Raw genomic sequence first — 27,979 nt, 5'->3', positions numbered from 1 at the left:
TTTGAGGACATTCTTATTCTGATTCGTCCAGTTTTCCTCCGTCCACACGCTCAAGCTGCTGGGGCAGCAAGCGGCCGATTACACCCTGGAGTGGCTGCTTAATTTCACGTGTGGTCCATCTTACAAGAACTAACCCCTCCAGCTGAAACGCCTCAAAACAATGCGAGCTTGATGACGATCGGTCAGCTGAGCGCTTGATCCCCACCAGGCAGTCGTCACCGTTTCAGTGGTGATGGGCTGACGTCTGCTGTGGTAAGCCTTGTGTGTGTCACTCACTAACAGGCGAGCTCTGTGTCGGGCTGCAGTGTGTGGAACTCACAACAGCCAATCTGTGTGTACAGAATTAGGTTTCTGATCAGAGAAAATCTGCTGACGCGTCGGCTTCTCCACTCCCTTCCCCTCCTTTCTACGCAGTATTTCAGATGTCTGGCTATGTCTCCGACTCCTTTAGAAGCCGTCATGCTTGCAACAAACGGGGATTTTGCTGCGCCACCGTCAGGCCCCCCGGGGCCACGGACGGAGTCCACCGACGGGTCCCGAGGAGCCGAGAGCCCCGGCCAGCTGGGTGACAGCGTGAAGGGGGCCTTGAGGGAACGCCTCAAAGTTCACAGACAACCAGTTCACGTTTGAAATCAATTCGCCTCACTTAATGGTTTGCAAACGCACTGGAAACAGGCAACGTAGTCAGAGAGATGTTTGGGTTGTGCGTCAATGTCAGAGCAACATGGAGCCCAACAGGAAGACCAGGCAACTGACCGACGCAGGTGCGAGCGTTTATACGCTTGTGCAATGTGTGTCTGCATCGAGTCGGACGTTAGACCTTTATGGCAGCGGGGTTACCAACGAGGCCAGTCACCGCCTGCCGACTGAAACAAAGTTAACCGGATGCAATGTTCGCTTCGACGCAAAAGGTGAGGCTCACTTTTATTAACGTTACTAAAAAGGAATAACGAAAACAAATATGGGGAAAATGCATCAAAGCAACAAAACAGGCAGGCGGGACCTTTAGGGATCAGAATGCTGTTTGCCAACGCCCACTGGGAGGGATAAAGATCTCCTTAAAATGTCTGAATTTTACCACAATGAAATTGTTACATTTGGAGGAACAAAAGGAGGATGATTGCAAGCCTTACACCATCCCAACTGTGAAGCACCGGCGTGGCGCCCCTGTGTTGGGTGGCTGTGTTGCTACAGGAGGGACTGGTGTATTTCCTGAAGAAATGGCATAATTAAGAAAAAAAAAAACCTTGTGTGAAGATATTGAAGCGATATCTCAAGGCATCAGTCAAGAAGTTGAAACATGGGTGGCATGTTCAACTTCCAAATAGACAATTTGCAGCCAAAAGTGTGACTACAGAGTGGCCCAAAGACATCCAAGTCAATGATTTGGAGCGGCCATCAAAGAGCCCTGATCTAAGTCCCAAAGAAAACATCTGGCCAGAGCTGAAAAGGTGTGTCATTTGACCCAAGTCATACAGTGGCGATTCTATTAAATATGGAGTAAATGTATATAAACTTCTGAATCGAAGGGATAAACAAAATTTCATTATTCTGGAATTAGGCAAATAGAAAGCAATTGCTAATCCTAACTGAACTAAAATAGGAAATATTTAGTCTCATTTCATATCAGAAAGTGAGGACAAAAAGTGGTTTTATGCTGTGAATGTAAATATTTTGTTTCAACTATACTTGAGGAAAGCAGCTGTAGGGTGTTGCCACAATATGCGATTTCTGGTGAGGCATCAATCAAAAAACATCTCTAAAAGTTTCAAACAATAATTTGAAAGTAAAAGATTTTCACTTCATTTACGCATTACTACTACTGCCATGACCTACATGTGGTCACCTTGTTTTTCTTTCCCATAGAAAGTACCATACATACTGAGCCTGGTTTTTTTCCTTAAAGAGAGTTGTTTCTTGCTGGGGAAACAAATCTAATATTCTATTTAATCGCCTGGGTATTCTAAGATAATTTCAACCAATTGGCATTATGATCAACTGACTGCATTGTATTAAGACTGAACTGGACAGCATGGAATTGGATCTGAATCCAACCCTGTGACTGGATTGGTACAAACTCAATTTGGATTGAATTGGACTAGCTTGGCTTGTAAAATAAATATTTATTTTAAAATTGCACAGTGTTTCTGCTTGTCCTGGCGAATCGCTAACACATAATTGTGTCCAGAAAATCTAAATATTGGGTAGGCCGACATATTGTCTGGACAATATTTGCTTTTTCTAAAATATCAGGCAATGTCTTAAGCCGGGCATACACTGTTCGGGACGATTCTTCAGTGGTGGGAGAATCTTTTTGGATCGGGCCAAGTTTCAGCTTGATCGTGCGTCCTGCGGCGTGGAGTGTACAGGACTTAACGAGGGGTGATTCGCCTCTAACGACCGCCTCCCAATCAGGAATCAGACGGTCCTGCTGTTGAAGCGGAGTTAGGAGCATCTATGAGCCGATTTACCCCAACGTTGCGCACTGCGCATGCGCAAATAAGGAAGTTCTTCTTCATCTTCTCAAACGAAAACTTAGGAGTGGAGAGAAGCATGCCGGTGGTACGTGTGACATGGGGTCAAACTACGGAGGAGCAACTCATAGAATTGCCAAGGCAGCGCGTTTCATTTTAGTGAGCCTCATATTTAACAGTGAACATCAACACTTCCGCCTTTTTCTTCTTCTACTGCTCACATTTGGCTTCCGGGCAGACAAGTCCGAGTAGCGCCATCTCTCTACGGGGCTGAGTCCAACGTGTGGTTTTTGAACGTACAGTGTGAGCAGTCAGATCGCATCAGCGCGTCGGGCCGCACGGTGTAAGAACAGATATGGTGAGCAGTGAACTTTTAAACCCTGCGGCTTCATCGTACAGTTTGAGCTGTATACGAGTACCACCACTGAAAATATCGTACAGTGTACGCCCGGCTTTAGCAGACCATAAAGGATGGGCAGAGGGTGCACATTCAACGATTTAAGCCTAATTAACAATAAGTTCAATAAGTTGTGCAGGCAGAAGGTTTCAGAGCAATTTCTGTTGATGTCATCTGGACCAAGGATTCTCTCACCTTTGGAGGCTGTGTAGGAAATAGACACAATTGGTTAACCCCCCTTTTTAGCCTACTGTCACAAATTTGCCTCAAACCACCACACAGCCAAGGGGGCATATTTATACTGTACAATTAATGTCTGTTGATGCATATTCAACACATACTAAGGGTCAACACTAGCGCTTAGAGATATCGCAAATTATGTATAGTTTAGCTAATTTGCATCCTAAATACCTATTTTGTTTATCTCTTGCATGTACAATATTTGAATGAACAATCTATACCTAATTTAGAATCCGTTGGATATATATTTTTCTATATAACTGTAAATAGGTTCAAGCAGCGAGGCGTACGAGTCATCTGAAATGTTTACACCACAAGATCTATAGAGGCACAGAAGCAGAAAGAAGGTGCCCCTACAGCCACGTTATGTCTACAAGTACATAAAAGTCTAACAGGTATGGGTGAAAACGAAAACAGTCTTGACAGCTGTCTGCTTTTCCTGGATAAGACTGCAAAATTAGCAAAGAGCAAAAATAAATAAATTTCACGCTCTAAAATTGCATTTGCACTAAACAAAAATGAAAAATTAAGTAAGCTCTGAATAATCGTATACACAAGACTCTACTTTGTAATGCTCTCTCATTTGTTTTTATTTTATTTTATTTACTTATTCCTTATTTCCAAAATTTCAGGTCAAATGTTCTCATAAAATGGAGACAAGTACACAAATGTGTTCACAAAGCGCCAGGGAGGATAAACTGAACTTTCGGTGCGAAACAGACGGTGGGGATGTTTTTGAAGTAAACACGTAGATGCTGCTTATTCTATTTCCTACCAATCAGTCTAAATTAATCAGACACGGGGGACAGATCTCACAGAAAGCAGAGCGTTTTCACCTTCAAGGTATTTTTGTCCTTATCCAGATTACACAGAAATCCCCATAAGACCTAGACAATCCTAAGCTATCCAGGGCTCCAGGGCAACCCCATGCTAAAACCTCGCCTCCTTCCTTCGCTACAGTTTACCCCTTCAGCTGTTTCACTTTCACTTCTCTTCACATTTTCTCCACCTCGCGAAAGCCTTCATTTGACTTGGTAAGAGCAAACCAAACGAACACCCATTTCAAGGTCCAAATTCCCTGGTATTGTGGCGGATTTTCCTGCCACCCACACACACACACATACACACACACACACCCTCGCATATAAATCGGGTGCGTGTTGCTTTCATTGTACTTCCTCCTTTTAAATCCATCCAGGTATGGTCAAATGCCACTGAGGCAAAGGGACAAGCTAAGGAAGGCAGTGAAATCCAAGTTGAGCAAAGCTTGGTCCAGTGACACGACAGTAACCCTAACCTTAAGCATCCAGTCAACCCCTCCTCCTTCTGCATGTCAAGGAAAGAAGCGAACTACCAACACGTAGGATAAATCACTGATAACAAATCTACTGTGTTTGTAGCAAACACCACGTCTAAGAGTAAACAAAGCAATTTTAGTCTCCCCGGCGCCAAACGACAGGGATCAGAATACGTGACCCCCACCGACATAGCCTCGGCTCTAACACGGCTCCGACTACGGCTCAGAATGTTTTCATCAAATATCACGAGTGGATCTTCAGTGCTCTTCAGATGGCTGGGAGTGCTTTAGATAATCAGCAGACCCTCCCTGCTAAAACAGGAGCGCTGATGTCACTGTTGCAAGAGGGATTAACGAGTGACAGGAGCTGCGGCTTGGCACACCAGCCGTACTCGACGCACGCACTCAGACCGACGCGAGCAACGGAACGGGTTAGACGGCATGCCGGCGCGCGTTCAGGAACTTTGTGTGTACACAAACAATGCGTGCCCCTGAAGCTTTGAGAGACGGTCTACTTTCCAACAAAACCCAGAACCCAGATGACTGCATAGTGAAATCTAAACACAAGTTAACTTATGAAGGAATGACGTAATGTTTGAGAAGCTAAGGAAGGAAATTCCTAGGAGGAATATACTTATTTGTGGATATACTATACGTATTCCCTGATCTACCATACAGTTTATAGCGAAAATGGAGACATTTTACTATGTTTAGTTAAGGCTTTGAACAAAGTACTACAAATTTGATCCAGCTAAAGCTGTTTGGTTAACAATATAATTTAGAGCAGCACGATATTAAGAAACATGTAATTGTGATTCCAAAAAAGTAAAAACAAAACAACTGGACTTTTTCCGAAGTTTGAAGACGTTTCGTTTCCTATCCCGCAAGGGACAAAGGACACTCTTTTGAGGACCAAAATGTTCCCATTTTGGACAAAGAAGACAGATGGTTTGAAAGAGGTGTGAAGGAAGCCATCTACGTTAAGAGAGAAAAACCAACCTTAAACAGAGGAGGAGGCCTTAGGTTACAACTCTCAATAACACAGCTATAGGGTTAATTCCAGCCAATCATCACCTTAATCCTCACCCTCATACGGGCGATTAAAACATTGTTCCTTTAAAGCAGGCCAATAACGACCCTAACGACTCCTCGTTACAGAGGAGTGGACCAGTTTCGGTTCAATCTGCAGGCATACAATGACTTTAATGACTCCCCATTACTAAGGGGGTGGACTCGTTTCTGTTGAATTTGCATGTTATCTCATTACAAGGCCTTTGTTTGGGCAGTAGTATAAAACTTGCAACTCCACACTACTCCAGACTTTTTGAATTGAGAACACTTACGGGATAGGAAGCGAAATGTCTTCAAACTTCGGAAAAAAGTCCAGTTGTTTTGTTTTTTTACTTTTTTGGAATGACCATGACCTGGATGACTGAGAATCTTCACCAACGTGCAATTGTGATACTATGGCTGAATTATCAATTATGATGAACCCATATTTTCTTGACTCTACTAGTCCTCCCATCTTTACCTTTTCTCTAGACTTTTGCATCTCTTTCACTAAAATCTACATCTGCTGTGGGTACCAAGGACACTTAGAGACCATTCAACTGGCCACATCTACTATTGCCATGGCACTTTCAATGTTGTTAGACTGACCACTTTTGAATATCTGATATGCATTTTGCAGCTTTAATATTTAGAAAGGGTCTGATTAGGGAGTTATATTGTTACACCAGTGTGTGTTAAGCTCCATTTTACTTCATGTTTATTTTTAACCAGGGATCTCATGATGTACAATGTGGTTTCTTTCATATTTGATATTTGTTTTAGCAAATGTAATGCTTCCTCTTACAGGTTGTAATTCATTTAGCATCGGCCAAGTTATGTATCGCCTAACCCAAGAATTCTTGGCAAGTGCATGCTTGACAAGCGATAAAATCTACAAGCCACTGGGCTATTTCCGGAAGCAAATTTAATGGTTTCACGAGCAGTAAAAAAAAAAAAAAACTTTAGATATAAATCTCATAGTTCCTACAGTTTATTTTTTGTAGTTTTTAAAAGTTTTGATAAATACAAATCTGAAAAGTGCGTAATGCGTATGTATTAAGCCTGAGCCATTAGTTTCTAGAACCATCTTTTGCTGTAATTAAGTAATTTGTAGTCTGTCACTCCCACCATTACCTGGAGTTCAAAATAATGTATCCCTTCGCGTAGCAGTTCAAACTAAGTGAGGTTGGATGTAGAGCGTCTGTGAACATTGGTTTTCAAGTGTTGACTCAAATGCTCAACTAAATTTAGGTATGGACTTTGACTTATAACGGGCATTTATGCTTCAAGCCATCCCATTGTTGTCCTGCTGCAAGCTACACCCCCTACCCCAGATTCAAGTTGCTTACAGCCTCTATCAACTTTTGAAGTTTCCATCTCTCTATCATCTCTGACCAACTTCCCTCTCTCTGTTGAAGGTAAGGTAAAGTAGGTTTGGGCAAAAAACACAAAAAGAGATGCAAGGATCCTTCAACTAATGGTTTTCCAGTTGCAGTTTCTGAATTATTAAGAACAGACACAATGACATCCAGCTGAATTTGTGGAGAAATTGCTGGCAACAAATGTCTATGAAACTGAACCGGAGGGAAAAAATATGATAAAATGTATTTCAAACGGCTACAAGCTACTTTACTGGTTGAACTGTATACGGTCCAAATGAGTGACCTGTGAGGAATGTAATCCGTCTGGTGCAACAGGTGCTTCTCATAGTCAGGCAGGAATGCCTCAGACTTACTCTTCACCACTGTAACAAATGTATAAAAGCACTCCTCTGTCTTCCATTGTTTCTTCCATACCTGTCAATATTCTTAATGGGGCATGTAGTCGTCTCATAGTTTCCACTGAAATGTTTGCAGCTCGCCTGGAGCTCCCTTCCAACAGTCCCTTCAAGATCAAGTTAAGAGAATGTATGAAGCTCGTGAAAGTGCATGTCCTCGGGTATTTCTTTAACCAAAAAAAAAATAAAAACATTAGGCCAAACGGGAAGCTGAGCTGAAACCAAAACATTTTAATCAACCTTATCAATTAAGGGTGAATTCCTATCTCCCTGTTTTGATGTTGTAGAGAAATGTGCTGGGTAACTACAGTTGTGTTTACAGTCAAAAATCCCTGAGCAGTTTTAGATTTTTTCGTTCGCAGAAGCAGGAGTCAAAACGAACAATAAAACAGTCTGAAAAGGTGAGAAAGAAGAGAAACTTGTTTGAAGGAAGAGGAACCCGTTTGAACTCACTTATTGTTCAGTCAGAAGTCGAGACCTTTCTGAGCAGTCAGTTAAAACTGCACGTGTCCCCCTAAAAACAGGCAACATTTGCTCCTTGTAGCTTAAAATCCATTAAGAGTGCAAGAAAAGTTTGTTCTGCATGATTGTTATGAGCATTGCAGGAACTGCTCAGAAATGCAGAATACAGTTATTTTGATATTTTTAAACAAATGTGGGTTTCCTTCATAACCAAAGTGTTTTTCACTATGTTTAATGACGTACGCATAAAGGAGACAAAAGACTTATCAGTGGCAAATGTTACTCCCACAAAGGGAGCCATGGCAAAGTTTTACAGCTGAAATGCTAGTTATTAAAATATCTTTAAAAAGGAGACATATAAAGCAAAATCCACCTTTTTAGCCTTTAAATTAATTTTGTTGTGTACTTGGAGTCTGTAGAAATGCAGAAAAGTTGAATGTAGTCTGTTCAGGTGCTGCGTAGATGTCTTTATATTCTGTTTGGGTCAGATCTTTCAAGCCATTCGGGTCTCTCTTTGTTCTCTATCACTTACATCACAGTATTTGCTGCTGAGCTGCTAAACAAAGTCATGGACTTCAGGCTTACAAATTTCACAAATCCACCATTATTATTTCTCTGAGCAATTTTGTAGTCCAAGCTGCAGGGTGTCAAAAAATAAAGTGGATAAGTCAAAACAATTTGGTTCATTACACCGCGCCCAACATGCTACAAAAATGGCCTAACAGGGTGGAGTGGAACACTCTGACCTGGAGGAGGGCGGGGCATTTAAAGAGACAGCACCAAAACAAGACACACCTCAGAAAAGGGATAAAAAAAAGGGGGAATGTGGGGTAAAATTAACGAGTAATTCGGACCAAAGCATTGCAGTTCCACTTTATATAGACAGCAACTGAATTATTTCAAGGTGACAAGGAAGGACTTAAAATCATGATATGTCCCCTTCAAATTAGAAAAAAAGAAACATTTCCTCTCGGTTTAAGCTCCATATTACAAAGTTGTTTAAATTATTGCTTTGTTGATCAAATTGTTTTCGGGAAAGTTTGAAAGTAAACTTAAAACTGATACATATTTGACAATTTGCCAGCCAGTCCAAAGTATTAAACCAGTCTTTTAGTTACCCTTTGTCAACACTAAAAGAGTCGGAGACACATGAACTAAACCACATACTAACTTGAAGCAATGAAGAGCTCAGTGTTATTCATTACAAACTATTGTTCTGTTAAGACAGAAAATAAAGAGCTGTGGCTATGAGGTTTAAAGGGTTTGTAATAGACCGCCCTTGTCAAGGTGTTCAATGACACCTATATCAATGCAGATCGTGAAAGAACCACATTGCTGGTACTTCTGGACCTTAATGCAGCATTCGATTCTGTTGATTGCTCCATTCTGTTAGAGCGCCTAGAAAACTGGGCCGGCCTCACTGGTACAGCATTACTTAAAGAACAGGGACTTCTTTGGGTCAGTAGGTAACTTTACATCAAAGACCACAAAAATCACATGTGGGGTTCCCCAAGGGTCCATCCTGGGTGCCCTCCTATTCAGTATCTACATGCTCCCTCTAGCTCAGATAATAAAAAACAACATCAGCTACCATAACTATGTGGGCAACACAAAGGTCTACATCACCATGTCACCAGGTGACTAGAACCCCTTCAAGCATTGAGTAAATGCTTAAAAGAAATGATTGCATGGATGTGCCAACATTTTCTACATCTTAATCAAAACCAAACTGACGTAAATATTTTTGACCAATGGAAGAGTGAATAAAATTTAGCACACAGCTTAAGCTACTTCAGCTAGTAACCACTGATCAGGCCCGAAATCTAGGTGTAGTGATGGACTCAGACCTTAATTTTCAAAGGCATCTAAACACAATTACAAAGTTGACCTTCTATCACCTGCAGAATATTTCCAGGATTAAGGGACCAACGTCTCAGCAGGATCTGGAAAAACTAATCCATGCGTTTATCTTTAGTCAAACTGATTACTGAGATGGTGTCTTCACAGGTCTGCCAAAAACAAAAAGAAAAAACGATCACTAAGACTAAGAAAGTAGAGCAACAAATTCCTTCAAATCAAGGTTTAAAACCTATTAGTTTAGAGTTGCCCTTCAATGTTAATGTTGAAGTTTGTAGTCCAACTTGTCTTACATCATAACCTGCTGCTACTATTCCCATGCAATGTGCATTCCTCTGTAATGTTTTCTTTTCTCATGTTCTGTTGATGAACAGGACTTGTCTTGAATTGTCTTGTTACTAAAATGTACCATACGCATAAACTTGCCTTGTCTAAGTTCAGATAAATAGATGATAAAAGTTAGTGCAGTTAATCATTCCCAAGAAAACCCAAAAAGTCCCGAACCTGCAGACTAAACGACCAAATTATTATTTTATGATGATGTTGCCCTGGCAATGGTTGAACACAAGACCCCTTCGTTGGTGAGAGCTGTCTTACTGCCATTTCATAGCCATGAACTGTGCAACCCGTCTGGTTTTAGTGCTGATCTGGCGTGCACTCCAGCGAGCCTATGAACTCGAACTGACAGCGCCTCTACAAAGCAAACACTTGTAGTGTCTTGTTTTGGAAGAATACCATTTCAGTAATCTCATGAATCTATCACATGATGACCTTATGATACTAAATTCTTAACCTGGAAGGGAAGCAGAAGCTTTGAATGTGGCCATATTTGTCAAGACCTAGTTCAGGAAACAGTGGGAGGATCCTGTTTTGTAAGCGCACTCAACTAGTCGGTACCCCACAAGTGAGCAAGCGCGTTGAGATAAAGAGACCCACTTTATCCACACTTGGGGTGACAGAGGCATGCATCGGGTTATACTAACATGACTCTCTCTGTCAACAAAAGTCGCCTATTGAACAGAGGAGTTCTGGGAAATAAAATGTATTAATGCCAGTGTGAAATATTCAGCTTTCATCTCTTGGACGTCTCATGTACAAACAAGTGAGATAAGCTCCGTTACATCAATCAATGGAGTGTGGTCACTCCCTGGGCCCCCATCTTGCTTCCTCTCAACTCCTTCTGCTCATGTGCCAGTGGAGATAAATGACAAGGCAGAAAAAATTGCCCCTTTTCTGCCCCCCCTCCCCTCCCCGTTTTGCCCCTGCAAACACTCTGAAGGAGAGACAAATACAGACAGTTGGCCAAATGAAACATATTATAATAGACATGTTTCAAAACCAGAAGTCAAAAGGTTTGCAAAGTTTATTTTCATGTCATTAAAACTTGGACATATCTCCGTAAAATGGATCCATTAAGTCCTAATAAAATAAAAGTATTCTTCAGTAAGTATGGTTTTCCTGTCACGCGTAGTGCTATACGACTATCTGCATGTGATGTCACAGTTTGTAGCTATTACAGTACCACAGCACTGTTCTTTGTCTGTCTTCACGCACCTCTTCTTTACAGCCGGTTTAAAACAGGTGGAGTGAGATGGCCAACTAAAGTTAGACAGATTGGGGCAGACCAACATCATTGGTCACACCTGATCAGGTAAATCTGTGGTTGGCAGCAATCTGCTTCACTTGACACTTGATCTTCCTTAATAGAAAGTGCTTGTTAAGGCAGGGAACTTTTTTTTATTCAGCGCAATACAGGCAGACCTCATAGAAAGAATAATATCTAAACTTCCATCTATCTCTCTATCCATTTATCAATACATCCAACCTCTTCTGCTTATCCAAATCAGGTTGTAGGTGTGAGAGGTCTAGGACAGAAAGCAAACAAACCAAGATAGTCCTCTCCCAATGAACACGCTCATGCACAGTCTGGAGAATCACAAACAATTCCTAGGTATAGCCTCTCCAGCATCCTGTGAGTCTGCCCTGGGGCCTCCCCCAAATGAAACATTGGTCAGAACATTTGTTTAGCTCTTTCTTCACCATGGCAGACCAGAGCTGTGCTTACGTTCCTGCAGAGGAGGTACCAATCTGTCTTTTCCATCTCCCACTTTATCCTCTCGTCACTTGCAAGAACAAGACACGAAGAGATTGCGCCCACAGGAAGCGATTCACCTTTATGTGTTTTGAGAACCATAGCCTCAAAGTAAGAAGGGCCACTTCACATCTGGCTGTGCATGCAGAAGGTCACGGGCTGAAGAAACTAACAGAACCACATCATCTGCAAAAAGGCAAACATCTGATCTGAGGCAATTATCTTTTGAAGTTCCCAAACAACATCTCCTTCTTTCCACAACTGAACCTTGAGATCCTGTCAATGATCGCTACAAATGGGATTGGAGACAAGGAGCGGCACTGGTGGACCCCAACCTGAATGGACAGAATTGAGGTTGTGACGAGAATACTAAAACTGCTTTTGCTTTTCTTATGGAATTACCAATTAAAAGCCATCCATACCTCTGCACCACCCTGACCTAATACCTCAAAGAAGATGGTCATAAGCCTTTTTCAGATCCACAAACAAACACATGTAGGCCAGCTGGTAAACCTCCTATGACCCCCTCAGCAATCTCAGTGGGATAAAGATCTGGTCCACTGTTACACAACCAGGACAGAAGCCACATCGCCCCACCTGAATCCCACTTTTGACCAGCTTTTCAATATAGCATATTGAAGGGGAATGGGAGAACGGATAGGAGAATCCATTCTTATCTTCCAGAGACACATATTCAACTGGTCAAGTTAGGCTATTTTACTTTCTCATGAAAAATAATAATAAAGCTTAGTTGGACTCCATAACCTTTGCATTGAACCTTTTGACTAAATAGATTTTATTTATCTTGTAAATTGTATTCTGTATGGGTATTAAACTTGGTAACATTGTTACGCTGATGAGTCAAATGAAGACAACCAATCAAAAATAAAAATCCCCTTAACTGTCATTAGGCTGTTCGAATTTGTGTAGATGAGCGTCTGTCATTAAAAAGAACTTCAATTGTTCACTACACTCAGCTTCACACGCCCTCCCACCTCAATGGGATGTTATCTATAAGGATCAGTTGTACTGCTTTAAGCTCCGCTTTTTATGTTTAGTCCTTCATACGCTGGAAATTAAGCAGGTCGCTATAGGTCAGATATACATCTGTTTAGTCTGCTTTGTAGCTAAATTTTATAGAATAAAAATTGTTTTGTAACTAAAAGCTCAATAAGGGACACACACTGCTAACTAGCTTAGATACAAAATTTAAAGAGTTTTTTTTATTTTTATTTTTATACATACATTTGAGTTATTCCAAAACACACAGGCTCCAATTAAAGGTTCTTCTACAGACCACTTGACTCGAAATATGGAGCATTTACGCAAGAGTACATGCCAGAAATCCCAACGGCGCAAACGCAAGTGAGCGACAATGAGCACAAAGCTGCAGTTGCTGCCCGAACAAGCTCAAAGAAGATCGCCATTACAGTTGTCGCGATAAAAATTAACTACTAAATAAATCAAATACTGAATAAATAAACAAATCAGTCTGACTGATGATTGGCAGGTCTAATACTTAAAAAAGTTAATTAAAAAAAATCTGATTTTTATCCTGTCCATTAATCACATCAAAACTTAAAACTCTTACTCTTTCCGGTGTGCAAATGCATAAATGAACTGCATGTTCTGTAATGCAGTTTGTTTTTGAGTTTAGTAAATCTGAAAAAAAAAGACAAATAAAAGTTAGAACTATGCACTTTGATGTACAAATGATAATCTTGAAATAATGAAATTCTCAATTGTATTCAAAGTACTGCATTAAAAATAGTTTTTGCATGTAACGATTGAATTAATATACAAATTACACAAACAAGTTTGTGGAATATGCCTTGGAAAGAAAAATCGTGTCGGCCGGTCAGACCTCAAAGAAAACCAGAAATCAGTCAAGCCATTAAAGCATGAGAGGTACATCCATAAACTAAACTATGACAAAATAGCTTTTTTTTTAGCAATTTTTTTTTCTACAAACAGCTTCAACTGTAAAGTTTATAATTGCTGCAAATCTGAATACATTTTTGAATATGATACTGTTAATAATCTAAATAGGCACCAAATGTCATGCCGGGATTGTGGTAATTGTGTTGTTGTTGTTGTTTTTTTTTTCAAAATATGTTTATATGAAACTAATGAATAAATATTCACCCTCCAGCTACACTACAACCAACCAGTTAGGTATCATTCTTATTTTAAGCATTTCCTAAATCTTTAAAAAAAAAAAAAAAACCTGGTACAAGTAGAACTGATCATGTCAGCAGCTGAAGTGGGCAAGCCTTCAGTGCACATATAAAGAGCTATAAACAATCAGTGAGTGCTTTATATACTGCTGACATCTTTGATCAACATAGAGGAGCACAGGTCATCACTTGATCCATACAACAACTGCAAAAACAAAGACGACAAGGCCTGCGAGAACCACCGAGCGTTGGGACATACATGTGTCCGCAAAGGGAAGCTGCTCTTACAGCCATACATACTACCCGCCTACACAACCTGAACTTTTAGAACAGCTGGAGCTTAAGAGGGAATTACTGTATCAACCTTGAAAAAAAAAACTGAACAGGAAAATTCAAGAACAAAAGCAACACAAGGCAAGGTAAAAATCCGAACAGAGCCTTGGGAGGGGGGGGGGGTTATCTGACACTCAAATGAAAGGCGGGAAAGAAAAGAACCAATCTAAGTTTGCGTGTCTGCAGCCAGCAGAAAAAGCACAGTGGATTAATTCATCACCATGCAATGCCGTTGGCCTCGTCTGGAATAAATTACCCGATGACTCTCAGTTTAGACTAAACACACACACACACACACACACACACACACACACACACACACACCAGAGGAAACGGGCAGACATGCTGGTAGAGAAAGCTTGACAAACGCAGAGTGGCTGCCCAGGTCAAAAGACTATCCTAACCTGCTACATACTCTTAAAAAGTGAGATGCATCAAATGTCTTGCTCCGTTTTGAGGTACAGAGTTGGCGGTATTTCAGGGTTTCCACCTGGTAAAGAACAAACTTTTCCTTCCTTGTCACCTTTGGGTTCAGGAGGGATAAATGGCGGAGCTCTGAGTAATGAGTTATGGCTTAGAGATGGCTAAAAGGTAAAGATTATTCAGATTTCTAGCTTCACTGAACAGCGATCGACTGTTTGATCGGAAACAGATAAGGGCTTTTGTAAAAATGTAAAAATGTTTTGTAAAATTGGTCTGCAACGGCACATGCCTTCATGCTGAACCCTCACCTACAGCGCTCACTTGCAAAGAGTGTGTCGGTCGCATGCACCCCTCTCAGTCTCAAAAGCTTGTGTATATTTCTAATGCTTTTAAGTGGCACGGCATAGAATTACTAAATAAAATTTAAAAAAAACTCTGTAAAGCACTCCACACCAAACTAATGCAAGGACGATGGGGAAGAACCTATTCCTGGGCAGCTAAAGGCCCACCTGCTTGTTTATAGTCAGCAGTTCACAGAGGCTGGGTATTTGGCAACATAGTGGAAGTTGAGAGGGGGGGGGGGGTATGGAAATCTCATTGGTCATAAAACACTACATTGATATCATACACTGTGTATTTATTCTATGTTCCTGCAACTGGTGTCATTTTTATCTACTAGCTTGCAAAACATGTTTTCTACTGCCTGTTTTGCCAGAGATTAAGGCCAAATTAATTCAAAGGTACAGTCTATTTTTCGCTCTGTTTTTGTAACAAAGATAATTTTCACATTAAGACATAACAACCGGATACATAATTCAGATTTTTTTTTTCCCCCATTTCTTTTTAAAGTGAATTCCACAGCACATAAATCCTGCCTTGCTATCTCCAGCTACCGTACAGGGACCTCACCAGCAAAGGTGATTTATTTTTCTCTCCTTGTTTCTGTGATAATTATTTTCTGAGCAAAATACGTGAGCCAAAATCTATATTTTAATAACCATACGATAACAATAATAAACCGAATTTGCAATTGCTATTTACATTACAATGCACTAGTGTGTCCTCTGCTTTTCACCCGTGTCTTAAGGTGCAGTGGGCTGCCACTGTGTGGCGTCTGGGGAGCAATCGGGGGCTGGGGGTCTTGCTCAGGGGCTCAGAATGGCAGTCTGTGGGATTCAAACCGGGGAACTTGCGCCCTTTCCAGGACGCAGTGTCCACCACTCCTCCTTTACTTGTGAACTGCCATTTGTTTACCCATAAGGAGCCGTCTCCAAAGCACCCTGAGTTATGTACTGAACCAGGACGCATGTGAACCAATAAACACCTATGGATTATTAAACCTGAGGGAACAGACTGTAAATCAGTGCAAATGCTCACCACTCGGTGGGCCAGGTACCTCCAAACCTTCTCACTTTTGTTCTCTTTACATTTCTTATTCTTAAACAAACAAACAACAGAAAAAATAAAAAAAACGGCTGCAGTTCGGGTCCAGTGATCTGTGTTGTCTCAACAAACTTCAATGTGACCCGTCCTTTCTGTGCGCAAGCTGAGGACCGTTGTAAGACGCTGCGTGCCGCGGTGCTGCGGGGTGTGCTTTCCAGCTACTGTTAGGGTTAGTTTTATCATGAATAAATCATCAAATACTATTAAAAAGAAATATTTGAAACGTGTGTAGGAGAGCTCCTAAAATGTACAATGTGTTTCTACCGTCACCCTGACAGTAGCCAGAAATATTTTATTCAGTGCCTACAAGGCAAATAACTGGGGAGATCTTCATCTTTGGTGTAACGAAATAAAAAAAAGAAATAAAAGTGAAATGCTGCCCTCAAGATTGAATAAGAACAAAACTCTGCATTACCATGAATCTACAACACAAACTACGGAAAAATCCGTTAAGCTGATATCCGGCGTCAAGCAGGGAAGGCCCTCAGAACTAAGATACTTGTAAACTTCACACCTTTCTTTGACCTCTGTCGTTCACACAAGGGAGAAACGGTAAAGCTGATTCTACATTAGCCGTTCAGGCAGGAGACCAACTTTCCTTAAGCGGAGGCAATCCGACTGGAAAAGTCAAGGCCAGATAAATGGTGTTGTGTTTGGCTGAGGTCTTTCTCTGTCTGTCTGTTTGGCCCAACACACACACACACACACACACACACACACACACAAAGGGGGGGAAAAAGCCCACTATCACAGGACCTTGTACTTGAGCCTTATCATCACCAGAGCAGCACAGATGGTAACGTACCCTTGACAAAGACTCACATCACACTCCCAAACTTCTATTGAATCTTTCTCACACTGCAGGCGCCTGCACATGTCATCTCCCTGTCGCCTTCTCTCCCAGAATACCAAAAAAAAAACCCCAAAAAAAAATCAAAGTGCACGCCATGAGTCGCCACAACCTTAAAGTTTGGCAAATTCATTTCTTCTAAACGCGCTACATTCACGCTCCTTAACGCTGATCCTGCCAGCTGCGCGAGTGTGAATTATTCTTACAGCTATAGACGTGCACACGGGTGCTAAAAACATCACCCGTAGTAATTAACACGTGAATGTGACACGCTCTAAATTGGGGGCACTAATCGTCCTCGATGCTGATAAATCTGCTAAATAGTTGCGGCAATAGTTTTATGCAAAATTTGGAAAAAAAATAAAAACAAAAAAAAAAAAAAATAGAAATCAGCACATTCAATATTCAACAACGCAGTTAATCTAATATTCAGTATAGATGTCTTTTCCGCCGTCCCCTGGCGGGAAACCTGCTGCATTGTGCCATCTGTCCGGCGGTCCCATAACACGGCGAGTGCTTCTCCGGCGACGTTATTAAATTCATGCCGAAGTGTGGCACGGCCAAACAATTCCACAACGATCGATGGCCGCCATCGATGGCTTTTAAAAAAGGAGAATCAAAAAAGAGCTGAAGCGGACGTCAGCAGCGTCGCTAAAGGCCCGGACGCCACAGAGTGCTGACGGACGTGTTTTTATTATTCTTTTCTTTTTCCCCTTTTGGTTTTGTAACGAGAGCGACGGCATCTGGATTTCCTGCATGGTGCATCATGTACCTCTCTTCTCGTTTGGGGGTGGGGGGAAAAAAAAAGAAGAAAAATAACTGAGAGGATGTTAAAAATGACACCTTACAGGACAGGGATTAACCATTTCCAGCTGGTGGAGTTGTGTATACCATTAGTCTAACTCAATCAGGGAGCTAATTCAATCAAAGGCACAGTGGGCTGTCCTGACGTAGGGGGCATCTGCTACGCGACTTCTCCCTGTACCCTGCGGTGACGTTCGCCAGCAAAGCCCGGCCCGAACAGAGCCCGTCCAACATGGCTGATGTCGGCCAGAGACACCTTAGTGATTCCACGGAGAAGCGGGCGTTTTGGCTAAGAGGCTACAGGCTAGATTTGACTTTAGCCTGAAAATATCACCGCTCTCCCTCTAGTCTACAGACGCGATTCCAGCTCTCGGTCTTATAATGCCTAATTACAGAGTTTCCATTGAGCGGGATAATGTTCCCTGCTCCCCCAGCACATTTCAAGCCAGCTATTGGTAGCCCCCCCAATCCCCCTGGGAAAGTGACACGCTTTTTCTTAAATAAATCTGACTTTCGGCTATTTTGATGGACACGTGCGACATCTTCCGCAACGAGGACGCGTCCAAAAATATCTAAATCTTCGTTAGGCGGTACACACGTTTTGCTGCTCAGTCGTTAAAAACACAACAATACAACAGCAACAGCAACCTTATTTCCCTGTGTGGATGGAGAACGGCCCATAGAGAGACAGCATAGCTGGCAGAGAGGTGAATCAGAGGCCAAAAGGTGCATCAGCTGAAAGACAACCATGTTTTGAGGAAAGACGTCCGTGCTTTCAGCTCAGATGTCGCTCCACGCTGCTCTAAATGTTAAGAGGATACGTGTCAGGCATGAAAACAAACAAAAAAAAGAAGACCCAGGTAACAATGGTTTGGATCCTCCTGAAAACACAAAGAAAACAACAGCACGGGTCGGAGGAAAAGGCCTAAAACGAGCCCGCAACTTCGGCCCGTTTCTTCTGAGACGTCAAACGGGGGGGTTTTATGTTTCTCCGAAGTTTTGAAAAAGGGTCTAAGTAAAGCACAGAGTCACGCAAAAAAGCGACAGTAAGTCACGTGCAAAGCGAACGAGCCACTGGATCCCTTATTTGTTCCTAGAATATCCTTCCTGTGGTTTTGCAGCCATGGCTGTCATTGTCCCTTCGGCACAGAAACTCGTGTTGCCTTTTTCTAAAACAGAAACTGGACAACTCAACAGTTGTTAACACACATATATCCATACATATATATCCATACATATACACACATATAGGAGCAAACTTCCTAAGGTCTCACACTCACAGAAGCTCTCCTGTCTGTAGGCTTAATGAATGTAGGTTCTCTCACCTTGCAGCTAGGGGGTTTTAGGGGTAGTCCGGAGGCAGGATTTCCTTGATGCTGAGTTGTATTAGTCTGCTGGGGTGAGGGGGAATCCTCAGACTCTTTTCCACTTTGGTAGACCACCCTATCAGAGATATGAATACTTGAAGCACAGCCCATGCTTCAAACCCACTTCGGCCTCTTTGTCTTTTTTTTTTCCTTTCTTTTTTTTTTTTTTGCACAAGTGCGTTACTTTGAGACTACAAGAGTGTCATTCGTGTTTGTGAGGGTCCACTTTTCCTCCAAAAAAAAAAAAAAAAAAAAGGTTAGAATTTCTCTCCAAAAATATGTATACGTTTTTTCCTTTCTTTTTTTTTTTTTTAACAAATGCATGTGCGTGTGTGAACATATGTAACATCTAGGCCACAGGAAAGCCGGTTCTCCAGTCGCTCCAACATAAGGCATGAATAAAATATCTATGTACCCCCCCTCTCCCTCCCTCCCTCCCTCCCCTCAACCAGGAAGCTGATTTCCTCTGTGTGTGTGTTTTTTTTCACTTGAAGTTAATTGGAGAGCTTTAATGACAGCAGCCGTCTCGTCCTGGAAAACTTGGGTTCCGTTACTCTTCAGCCGCTATGATCTCCACCCCGGCTCTCACCCCTCACTCCGGCTACTCTTCTCGTACCACATCACAAATTTTCTCAATCCGCCCTCCTCCTCCTCCTCTTCCTCCCTCCCCCCCTCCACACACCCCCCCTCAACTTCACCGCTATCAAGTAGGCCTGAGAGCCCCCCGCCCCCTGCCCTCTCCAGCTTTACGCATGAGTTTTATCCATTTTTTGTGTCCAAGGTTTCTTGCGTATCCGTCCTCCTCCGCCTCGGAGCCATCAAAAAAAATATTGCCCTTTAAAAAAAAAGAAAAGAAAAAAAAATCTCCAACAGTCTGGTTGTTGCCCACTTCAGCTCAGCACACGGGCCAGAAAAGCGATTCTCACGACACTTTGCTCCAGTCCAGAGCGGCTCATCATCAACAGGCTGAAATATTCCCACTGCGGAGTGTTATTCTGGTCAGTCGCTCCCATGCCAAACACCCTCGGTGAAACACAAGGCCACGCAGCCCGACGGAGCGCTCCATTTGTCAGCCCGCAAATTCACCAATTTAGGAAGCGGGGAGATCCCGGTGGATGGCTCGCAGTCTCCATTCAGGCATCCGCTCCCCGGCGGAGGATGATCCGCCTGATTTAAGAGGTCCAAACCCGGCTGCAGCTCGCCGCGGGCGCCGCGGTTTTTCCTCTCATGCTCGGCGCTTGGCAGAAGCGGACGCGGAGGCTGTTTGATTGTAATCTGGAGAGGTACCACATCTGGAGAATGCAATCGCTTGAGAAAGAGAGTGAGACACTCAGAGGAAAAAAAAAATCAGTAAAAAAAAAAAAGAGAGGAACACACACCAAAAAAAAAATAAAAAAATCCCTCGCTCTGTGTCCACAAGTTTCAGATGTTAAAATCGGCGACGGCAGGATTTATTTCAGCTTGACGCGAGCGGACGTGAGGCGGGATCGAGCTACATAATGCTGATTTTAATGTTTGTCTTTTCTCTGCCTTTTTTTTTCTGGCGTTTGCCCTTCCAATTCTTCAGCACTGCTTGACAGCGGCACATCCAATAAAAGCACCCGCAAGGATTGACCTACAGCCTTTGCTGACGTTAATGCAAATGAGGCGCGCGCAGCCAATGGGGCGCGCGCTCGGCAACGCTGGGCGGTTCCCCCCGCGTGCCGTGGGAACTTTGAAAGCAGGAAGAGCGTTTTTTCACCCACCGTCCCCTGAGCTGGCTGCAGGTACGCCGCTTTGCGTGTCTCTGCTTTTCCTCCTTCCACCCAAGCTGTAAAACGCGCATCTGATGAGGTTTGCGCACATTTATCCGCCGCAAAGAGGAGGCGCACTTTGTAGATCTTTAGAAATGTAATCAGTCAGCAAACGCACGGTGACCTTTTCCCCCATGAGATACTGTTTTTCAAAAACACAGATGTATATTTGAAGACAGCTTTATGTATTGGTCTTTTTAAGTGATATTTTTGAGTTAGCAGATTTGCTAATTTGGCCTGTTACATCACAGCAATTATGAGTTAGAAAAATATATATATATATATTTTAAAATCACATTGTAAATCAGTGCACTCCAGTGCTGCCAAATATATATAAATAAAAACAAATTTTACCTGAATGTGTATATTATTATTATTATTATTATTATTATTATTATTATTATTATATTCCCTGTCATTACTGTGCATTCAGGATGAAATAATCACCAGTTGCAATGATTATCATAAGATTTATTATATTAGTATTGTGTTTTAAAGTAACCGTAATAATAAAAACTCCAAATTGCTGCAAACTTTTATAATAAGATCCAGTAGCATTAAATATCACTTGCTCTGAAAGCTGAAAATAACACATTCAAGAATTTCTTGGAGTATATTTTTTCTTTTTTGCTCAAAGAGCTTTGATGATGGGTGCTTTTTTGGTTTGGGATCTGAAGACTAATTTGTCCAGGATCTCATGTAATAGAAGTGTTGTTGTCAAGTTTCAGAATGTGTTAAACATGATATCACTACTATTAGTACTAGCACCAAATCCTACTTTATAAATAGCTTTTGGGAACCCAGACTTTATTCTGTCGTATTCTGGAGTTGAGCCCTATTTTTCTGAAGGTTTTTTTTCTTTTCTTTTTTCTTTGGACCTTGGCAGCTTTTTCAAAAACTACATCTTCAATCCTTGTACCAGTTTATGACAAGATAGGTGTAAACGGAACAAGTGCAGGGCAAAAAAGGAAGTCAGAGACCAAAAATAAAACTATCTACAGCAGATGAAAAAGATGTGAAAAATAATTTACACGACAAGTGAGAAAGAAATCTGGTAAAACTGGAGAAAGACAAGTTGTCTCTGTGATAGAAAGCTAGTAACAAAGTGTCTAAAAATATCTCGTTTACTTACTTTTCTTGTTAATCCCCTGAGTTAAGGGACATATTGTATGACTGAACAATCACTAGATCAGAGTTAAGTGGCTTCACAGTTAACATTCCTCTGAAACTAGAAATTTTGGAGATTTTAAGTGAATGGTCTGAACATTAATTAAATAGCAGCTAGTGCCAAAAATAGCTTTGAAAGACCAATCCAAAAAAAAGGTTAAAATAACAACAGCTGGACTTCGATTCTGAAGCTGAAGAGGTTTTGCTCCCCATCCAGGAAGCTTCGTCAATTCAAAATGTTTGGAGTAACATGAAGTCGCAAGCTTTATAAACCTGTTTTATAGTTTGGAACGCCACACTACTCCAGACATTTTGAATTGCACAATCATCTCCAGAGGTTCTAGAAGAGTCCCCAGAACAGAGCCGGCCTTCTTTAACAGCATGTTTAGCCTAAGTTATGGGCCCTGATGCTTGCTACCCCAACAGATGAAGTCTCTCCACAACAGAGTTAGAAAAGTAGCATCTTGCTGCAAACGCCGACGGACCTGAGCGTCCTCAAAAAAGCCCAGTCTGCTCTAACATGAACTCAGAGGTGTTCATGTTCAGCTGATACGGATCATCTTGTTTTACCGCATCAAGACAACGACCCTGGATTATTCCCAACCCAACGACGGTTTAGGAAAGCCGTCGTGTCCTGTTGTTTTTAACTTTACAAGATTACAACCTTTTAATTTACCATTGTATGGCCAGAGATTACCGCATATCGAATGTTGCTAAAATCCCCGTTAAGGTCACGCGTATGTTAAGGTGAGTTCTCCTTGTTGGTCGCTGAGTCATCCAGGAGGGCCGCGATGGCAGATGTAGGGCATCGATTGGTTTTAGGAAAAAATGGCTTGAACAATCATACAGGATCTGAACTGGAATAAGATCTTACATGAAATCCCAGCGATATATATATATATCTGAATTGCTATTAAATGCTGTCATTTCATTTCAGGTGGCTGAGCTACAAGCATCTGGGCGCAGATCAGAAGAGCAAGCTGGGACGAAGGGGCCACCGGCTGACGTTTATAGAAAGGGAATGGGGAGACGGTGGTAACGGGTCCAGGAGAGAAACCCCCCAGACATTTCCCTCTCCCTGGGGACACGCTGCAGCTCATTGTGGGGGGATCCCAATGTGTTCCTAGGCCAGACAGGATATTTAGCCCCTCCAGCCAGTCCTGGGTGTTCCCCAGCAGTCTCCTCACAGTGGGATGTTTCTGGAAATCCTCCAAAGGGAGGCGTCCAGGAGGCCTGCTGTACAGAAGAAGTATAAATTAGGAAACTATCCATCTATACTCATGTACAGCTTTGGGCTGCATGCAATACAGAGTTTCTTATACACTTGATGTTATTGTTGATTTGCCAAAAACAAAAAAAAGGCCATGTCAATCTTGATGGACACAGCAGTTTTGCATAAATTCTGGGGCTTGGCTTTTGGAGGGCACAAAATAACCATGAATGAAGCTAAAAAAGATGCTGCTGAAAAAAGAACTTAAAGAAAATATGTGAACTCATTAAAAGGGGTGATGCGAGATCTATTTATGCATTTCATAATCTATTTATGCCAGGAAACAAAATGTTCTAAACGTTCTGCGACCAGTGACAAATATTTTTGAACCCTCTAAATAATTCGTCCTTTCTTCCGCGCTCCAGCTCTTCAAAGTCAAAATGGGATCAACCGTCTTCACGGCCAGATGTCTGAGGGTTGCATGTTCCTCGGTTCAACCGGTCGTATGCAAAACTAAACAGCAAGGGGACGTCCTTTCATCATACCCTTCAGGATTGAGACAGGGTCTCCAGAGAGGATTATGTTTTAGTTCGAAATATGCATTTCAACAACAGAACAATGGCAAAAGACCTTCTGAAAATGCTGGCCGAGGCTGTCCAAACAGGGTCATCATCCAACGAGGCCTTTAGCAACAGAGGCTAGAAGCCAACCCAGAGAAGAACAAGACATTGCTCACAAAGCAGCATTTAAAAAAAAAAAAAACAGGTTACCGCTTGCAAATGCATCCAAGAGACTCTCATCTTAAGAGACATGTCCTGTGGTCGGTTGAACTTAAAATTGAAGTTTAGCCCATGTTGGCCATCGTCATCAGTGCTTGCATCCCAAGGACAGCATCCTAACTATGAATTATGGGGAGTGGTAGCATCATGCATCGTCATGGGGAGTGGTGGACTCGTGGTTAGAGAACAGGCTGCTTGCATCCTGGAGAGGCAGCAAGGTTGCTGGTTCGACGCTCACAGGCTGCCACATTGGGTTCCTGAGCAAGACACTTAGCCGTACAGAGGCAGCTAACTGCTGCCTAAGGGATGGGCGAAAGGTTTTCGGCAAAGCTGAGAAGGTGTGTGCTAATGATGCGATTTGACCATATGTCCATAAATGTGACTTGATGGGTCTGTATTATGTTGTTAATAGAGTTTGGTTATGGAGGACAAACATCAGTTGTAAATAATGTTGAAAAAGATTAGGCTGATAAAAGAGCTTAAGAAAAGGACATTAAAAAAAAGGTTAAAGAAATCCTCCAAAACTAAATTCTATAAGCCCAAAGAAACATTTGCATAAATGAACAACTTTACACCAGAGGCCTTCCTCCACTCTGTAAGCTACCCATCTTTTAAAACTCAGAACCTTGACTTCGAGTAATGTGTTTTTTCTTTTCTTTTGTAGTCCATAGACCTCAAAGTCAAAGTGGGATTAACCATCATCACATGTTTCCTTCCCATGACACGTAAACTGACCTTTATGTGTCAAGCCGAAGGAGCTACGGGAGGCTAAAAACCTCGCCGAGCTGTGCACCAGTGCCTGCTATTCCCGGTCTCCGGCGTCATTTATTGAAAACGCTCCGTTTTTGAGCCAACGGCGATGTTTTTTGGTTGTTGTTTTCTTTCTGCTTTTTTTTTTTTTTTTTTTTTTTGCTGCTTAAAGCAACGCATCACATGACCCCCATCAGACGGAGCGTTTCAGAACAAGCCCGAGCTTTCAGCCGGCATTAAAGCCGCGGAAAAAATACCAGCCTCATGTGATTTACTGCTTCTATAAAACAGAAAACACTCCAGCTTAAACAAACAATATAGATGTTAAATAAATGTTAGATAAAGGGGTTTGACAAGCGAGGGTCATAAATGACTCCATCAGCAGGTCGTACTCCCCCCCCCCCCCCCCCCCCCACCGGTTAGCTTACAGTGCAGCTGGCTGCATTATTCAAGAGGAGATGACACGTTTACTGGTGCCTTCTTTGCTCTCCTGTCACCTACGTGTGTTTAGCTATCAGCCATTATCGCTGTACTTTGTGCAGCTGCATTCTTCGGCAGGGTCTGTGCAGGACAGTTATTTGTTTATGTTTGGGTTGCCGTCTGACGGCATCTTTTAGCCGCACGATACGCAGGGCATGTCCCGTACAGTCCAAAGTCTCGTGCTTTCTCTTTGTCCGTCTGGTCATTTTAAAATGGCTTGGGGGGGTGGTGGGGGTGGGGGGGGGGGTTGAATTACATTCCTGAGGCACCAAATAGGTGCCGGCCTTTAAAGTGAACGTGTAAAGCCTCCCATGTTCGGCTCTCTAAAGGAAGTAACGATGATCGCGACTAAATGATTGCATGAATAAATTCTTGGTTGAACCTTTTGAGTAACATGGGTCCTAAACGAACTTTCCTCATCCCACACATTTATTTTTATTATTTCTTTATGGTCTCGTTGTGATGCAGCATGTTTTTCATCGGGCCCCTTCGATTAGTCCAGATTGCATCCCTGTCTGGTCCTAATTCCTCCTATCTGACCTCGTTTTAAAGCATAGCTTTTCCGTCTGGGTCTGTGGCGCTGTACATAGTAGTCAGTATCTTACCTGCGGGCGAGGCCGCCTACAAGCCACCTCTGTTTAGACAAACAGCTAATGGTTATTCATTGCAAGATGGGGGTTCCCAAGTGTATATATTTAACAATTGTACAATTATCATTATTCAAAAAAAGTATAGATATTAAAAAAAAAACTCTAAACCACCAATGTGTGAATTTTAATAGAAAGTCCTGGTGTTTCTGCGCAATGAACGTCCAGACCACTGATGTAAAGGGGTGTCATAAGGACAGGCATCAATAACCACAAAGGCTTGTGCAAAGAAGCGTCTTTCAATGTAATTTATTGGCTTTAATAGACATCACGCTGGGGAAGAGACCGTGGACAGATTACGGTGTGAAGCGTTTTCATTCCGTCGGATGGACTTTTTCCCATGAAGGATAGGACTCAGACTGAGGGAGTGTTATATTTGCAAGTAGTTTAACCTTGTATGTGTGATCTAGAATATGACAGATAATCCACCAGCCCTGATGGATGCTGATATTGAGACTGAAACAAGTTGTGACAGCATTAATGCTTGAGTGAGAATGCAGACATTTTTATTGTAAGGGTAGGTTTTATGAATTGAAGTCATTTACAAAAAGAAAGTAAACATGTTGAAAACACTGTAAAAAATGATGTAAATGCTAGCTAATCTAAACATTTCTTTGACTTCAGAAACGTATGTTTCTAAACTTCTATTTTCAATGCGTTCCAAAAAACTAATGTCGATCCACTACAAAGGTGTTTTTTTGTTGTTGTTGCTAATCGACTAAAGGGCAAATTTCATATTTTAGAGACAGCAATCCTAACTATCTTAAAAGTGTAACGCATAAATAAGCCAAAATCAGATTTGCCAAGGGTTTTCTGTGAGCACTTTGTCCCAAAAAGATGATCTATGCAGAAAACGTGGGCCACATCGGTCAAAGTAAATGGATGAAGAGACCAGAGTTCTCCTCATCCAAGCTGTGAGGAGCTGTTTCTCTGCTGGAAACCCTTTTAGCCCCACAAACAACCCCAACCTGCCTGCAACGAGGAAACAACTTTGGCGGATGCTCCTTTTCTACCCAATCCAGGGTAAAACAGAGTCTTTCAGAGTAGTGTTGATTGAGACTTTTGGAAAATGTTTCGCTTTCTTTGAATTTCATAATGTTCTAAAGTCTGTTGCTTTCATAGATAGATAGATAGATAGATAGATAGATAGATAGATAGATAGATAGATAGATAGATAGATAGATAGATAGATAGATAGATAGATAGATAGATAGATAGATAGATAGATAGATAGATAGATAGATAGATAGATAGATAGATAGATAGATAGATAGATAGATAGATAGATAGATAGATAGATAGATAGATAGATAGATAGATAGATAGATAGATAGATAGATATCATTTCTGGAATTAAGATGTGATTCAACATGAATAAAGGGGTAAAAAAAAATTCAAACATACCAGATTTGTATTTATTTTCTGGGCCCTTGGTTGAATTTTCCAAAGATATCACATCAATGACAGTGTCTGGTAATACTACCCTAGAAATTATTTCTGTACACAAATAAAGCGGATTCATCAAATAGGCTTTTGCGGAGGTAGTTTAGCATGGCATAATCGAGCAGTAATGACTTCCTTGGATGGAAGAAATTGATTCATAATTTCATGGATACAAATTGTTTCGATCCAGGCAAACTAGCTGATCTTGTTTGATTTTAATACTCTTTATCATTCTGAATGAAACTATACTGCTGAAAAAAATATAAAGGGAACATGTAAACAACACAATGTAACTCCAAGTGTGCCCTTAATTTTTTTTTTGAGCAGTGTATTTAACGTAATGCAATATTTTGTGTAATGTGGTGCGTTACTCAACCTGTCCACTAGGGGGCACCAAAGTCATAAACCTCCCTGCTCAGCATTTGTATAACTTTGTATACATTTTCTCTCAAACTGTGTTTTTCAGTTCAACTGTGATTTTAATATCATATATCTCTGCACAGGTTATTCTACAGTGTTTGTGGCACTTCAGAGCTTTAACATAATCATTTCTCTCTGTCTTGATAATCACATTTAACAAAGAACTAGAAAGCAGACTGATAGATAAGTCTGTGTTGTCCTTTTCATCTTTGAAAAATCAATGATTCCCTCGGTTTCTCAGATTGCA

The 27,979-nt window shown here is 41.7% G+C and overlaps 1 protein-coding gene across 1 annotated transcript in view; it reads right to left on the bottom strand.

Moving 5' to 3' along the window:
* Positions 1–19,726, bottom strand: part of pde8a (phosphodiesterase 8A) — a 72,663-nt gene extending 52,937 nt beyond the window's left edge. The window contains exon 1 of the mRNA XM_036136340.1: positions 19,002–19,726. Within this exon, the coding sequence (XP_035992233.1) occupies positions 19,002–19,154 (153 nt within the window). The 5' untranslated portion in view covers positions 19,155–19,726. The remainder of the gene's footprint in view (positions 1–19,001) is intronic.
* Positions 19,727–27,979: the final 8,253 nt, after the last annotated feature.

Source organism: Fundulus heteroclitus, chromosome 4 (genome assembly GCF_011125445.2).
Source record: "Fundulus heteroclitus isolate FHET01 chromosome 4, MU-UCD_Fhet_4.1, whole genome shotgun sequence".
Classification (NCBI taxonomy): domain Eukaryota; kingdom Metazoa; phylum Chordata; class Actinopteri; order Cyprinodontiformes; family Fundulidae; genus Fundulus; species Fundulus heteroclitus.
The sequence above is the reverse complement of the archived record's forward strand: the minus strand, read 5'-3'. Positions and strand labels throughout refer to the sequence as shown.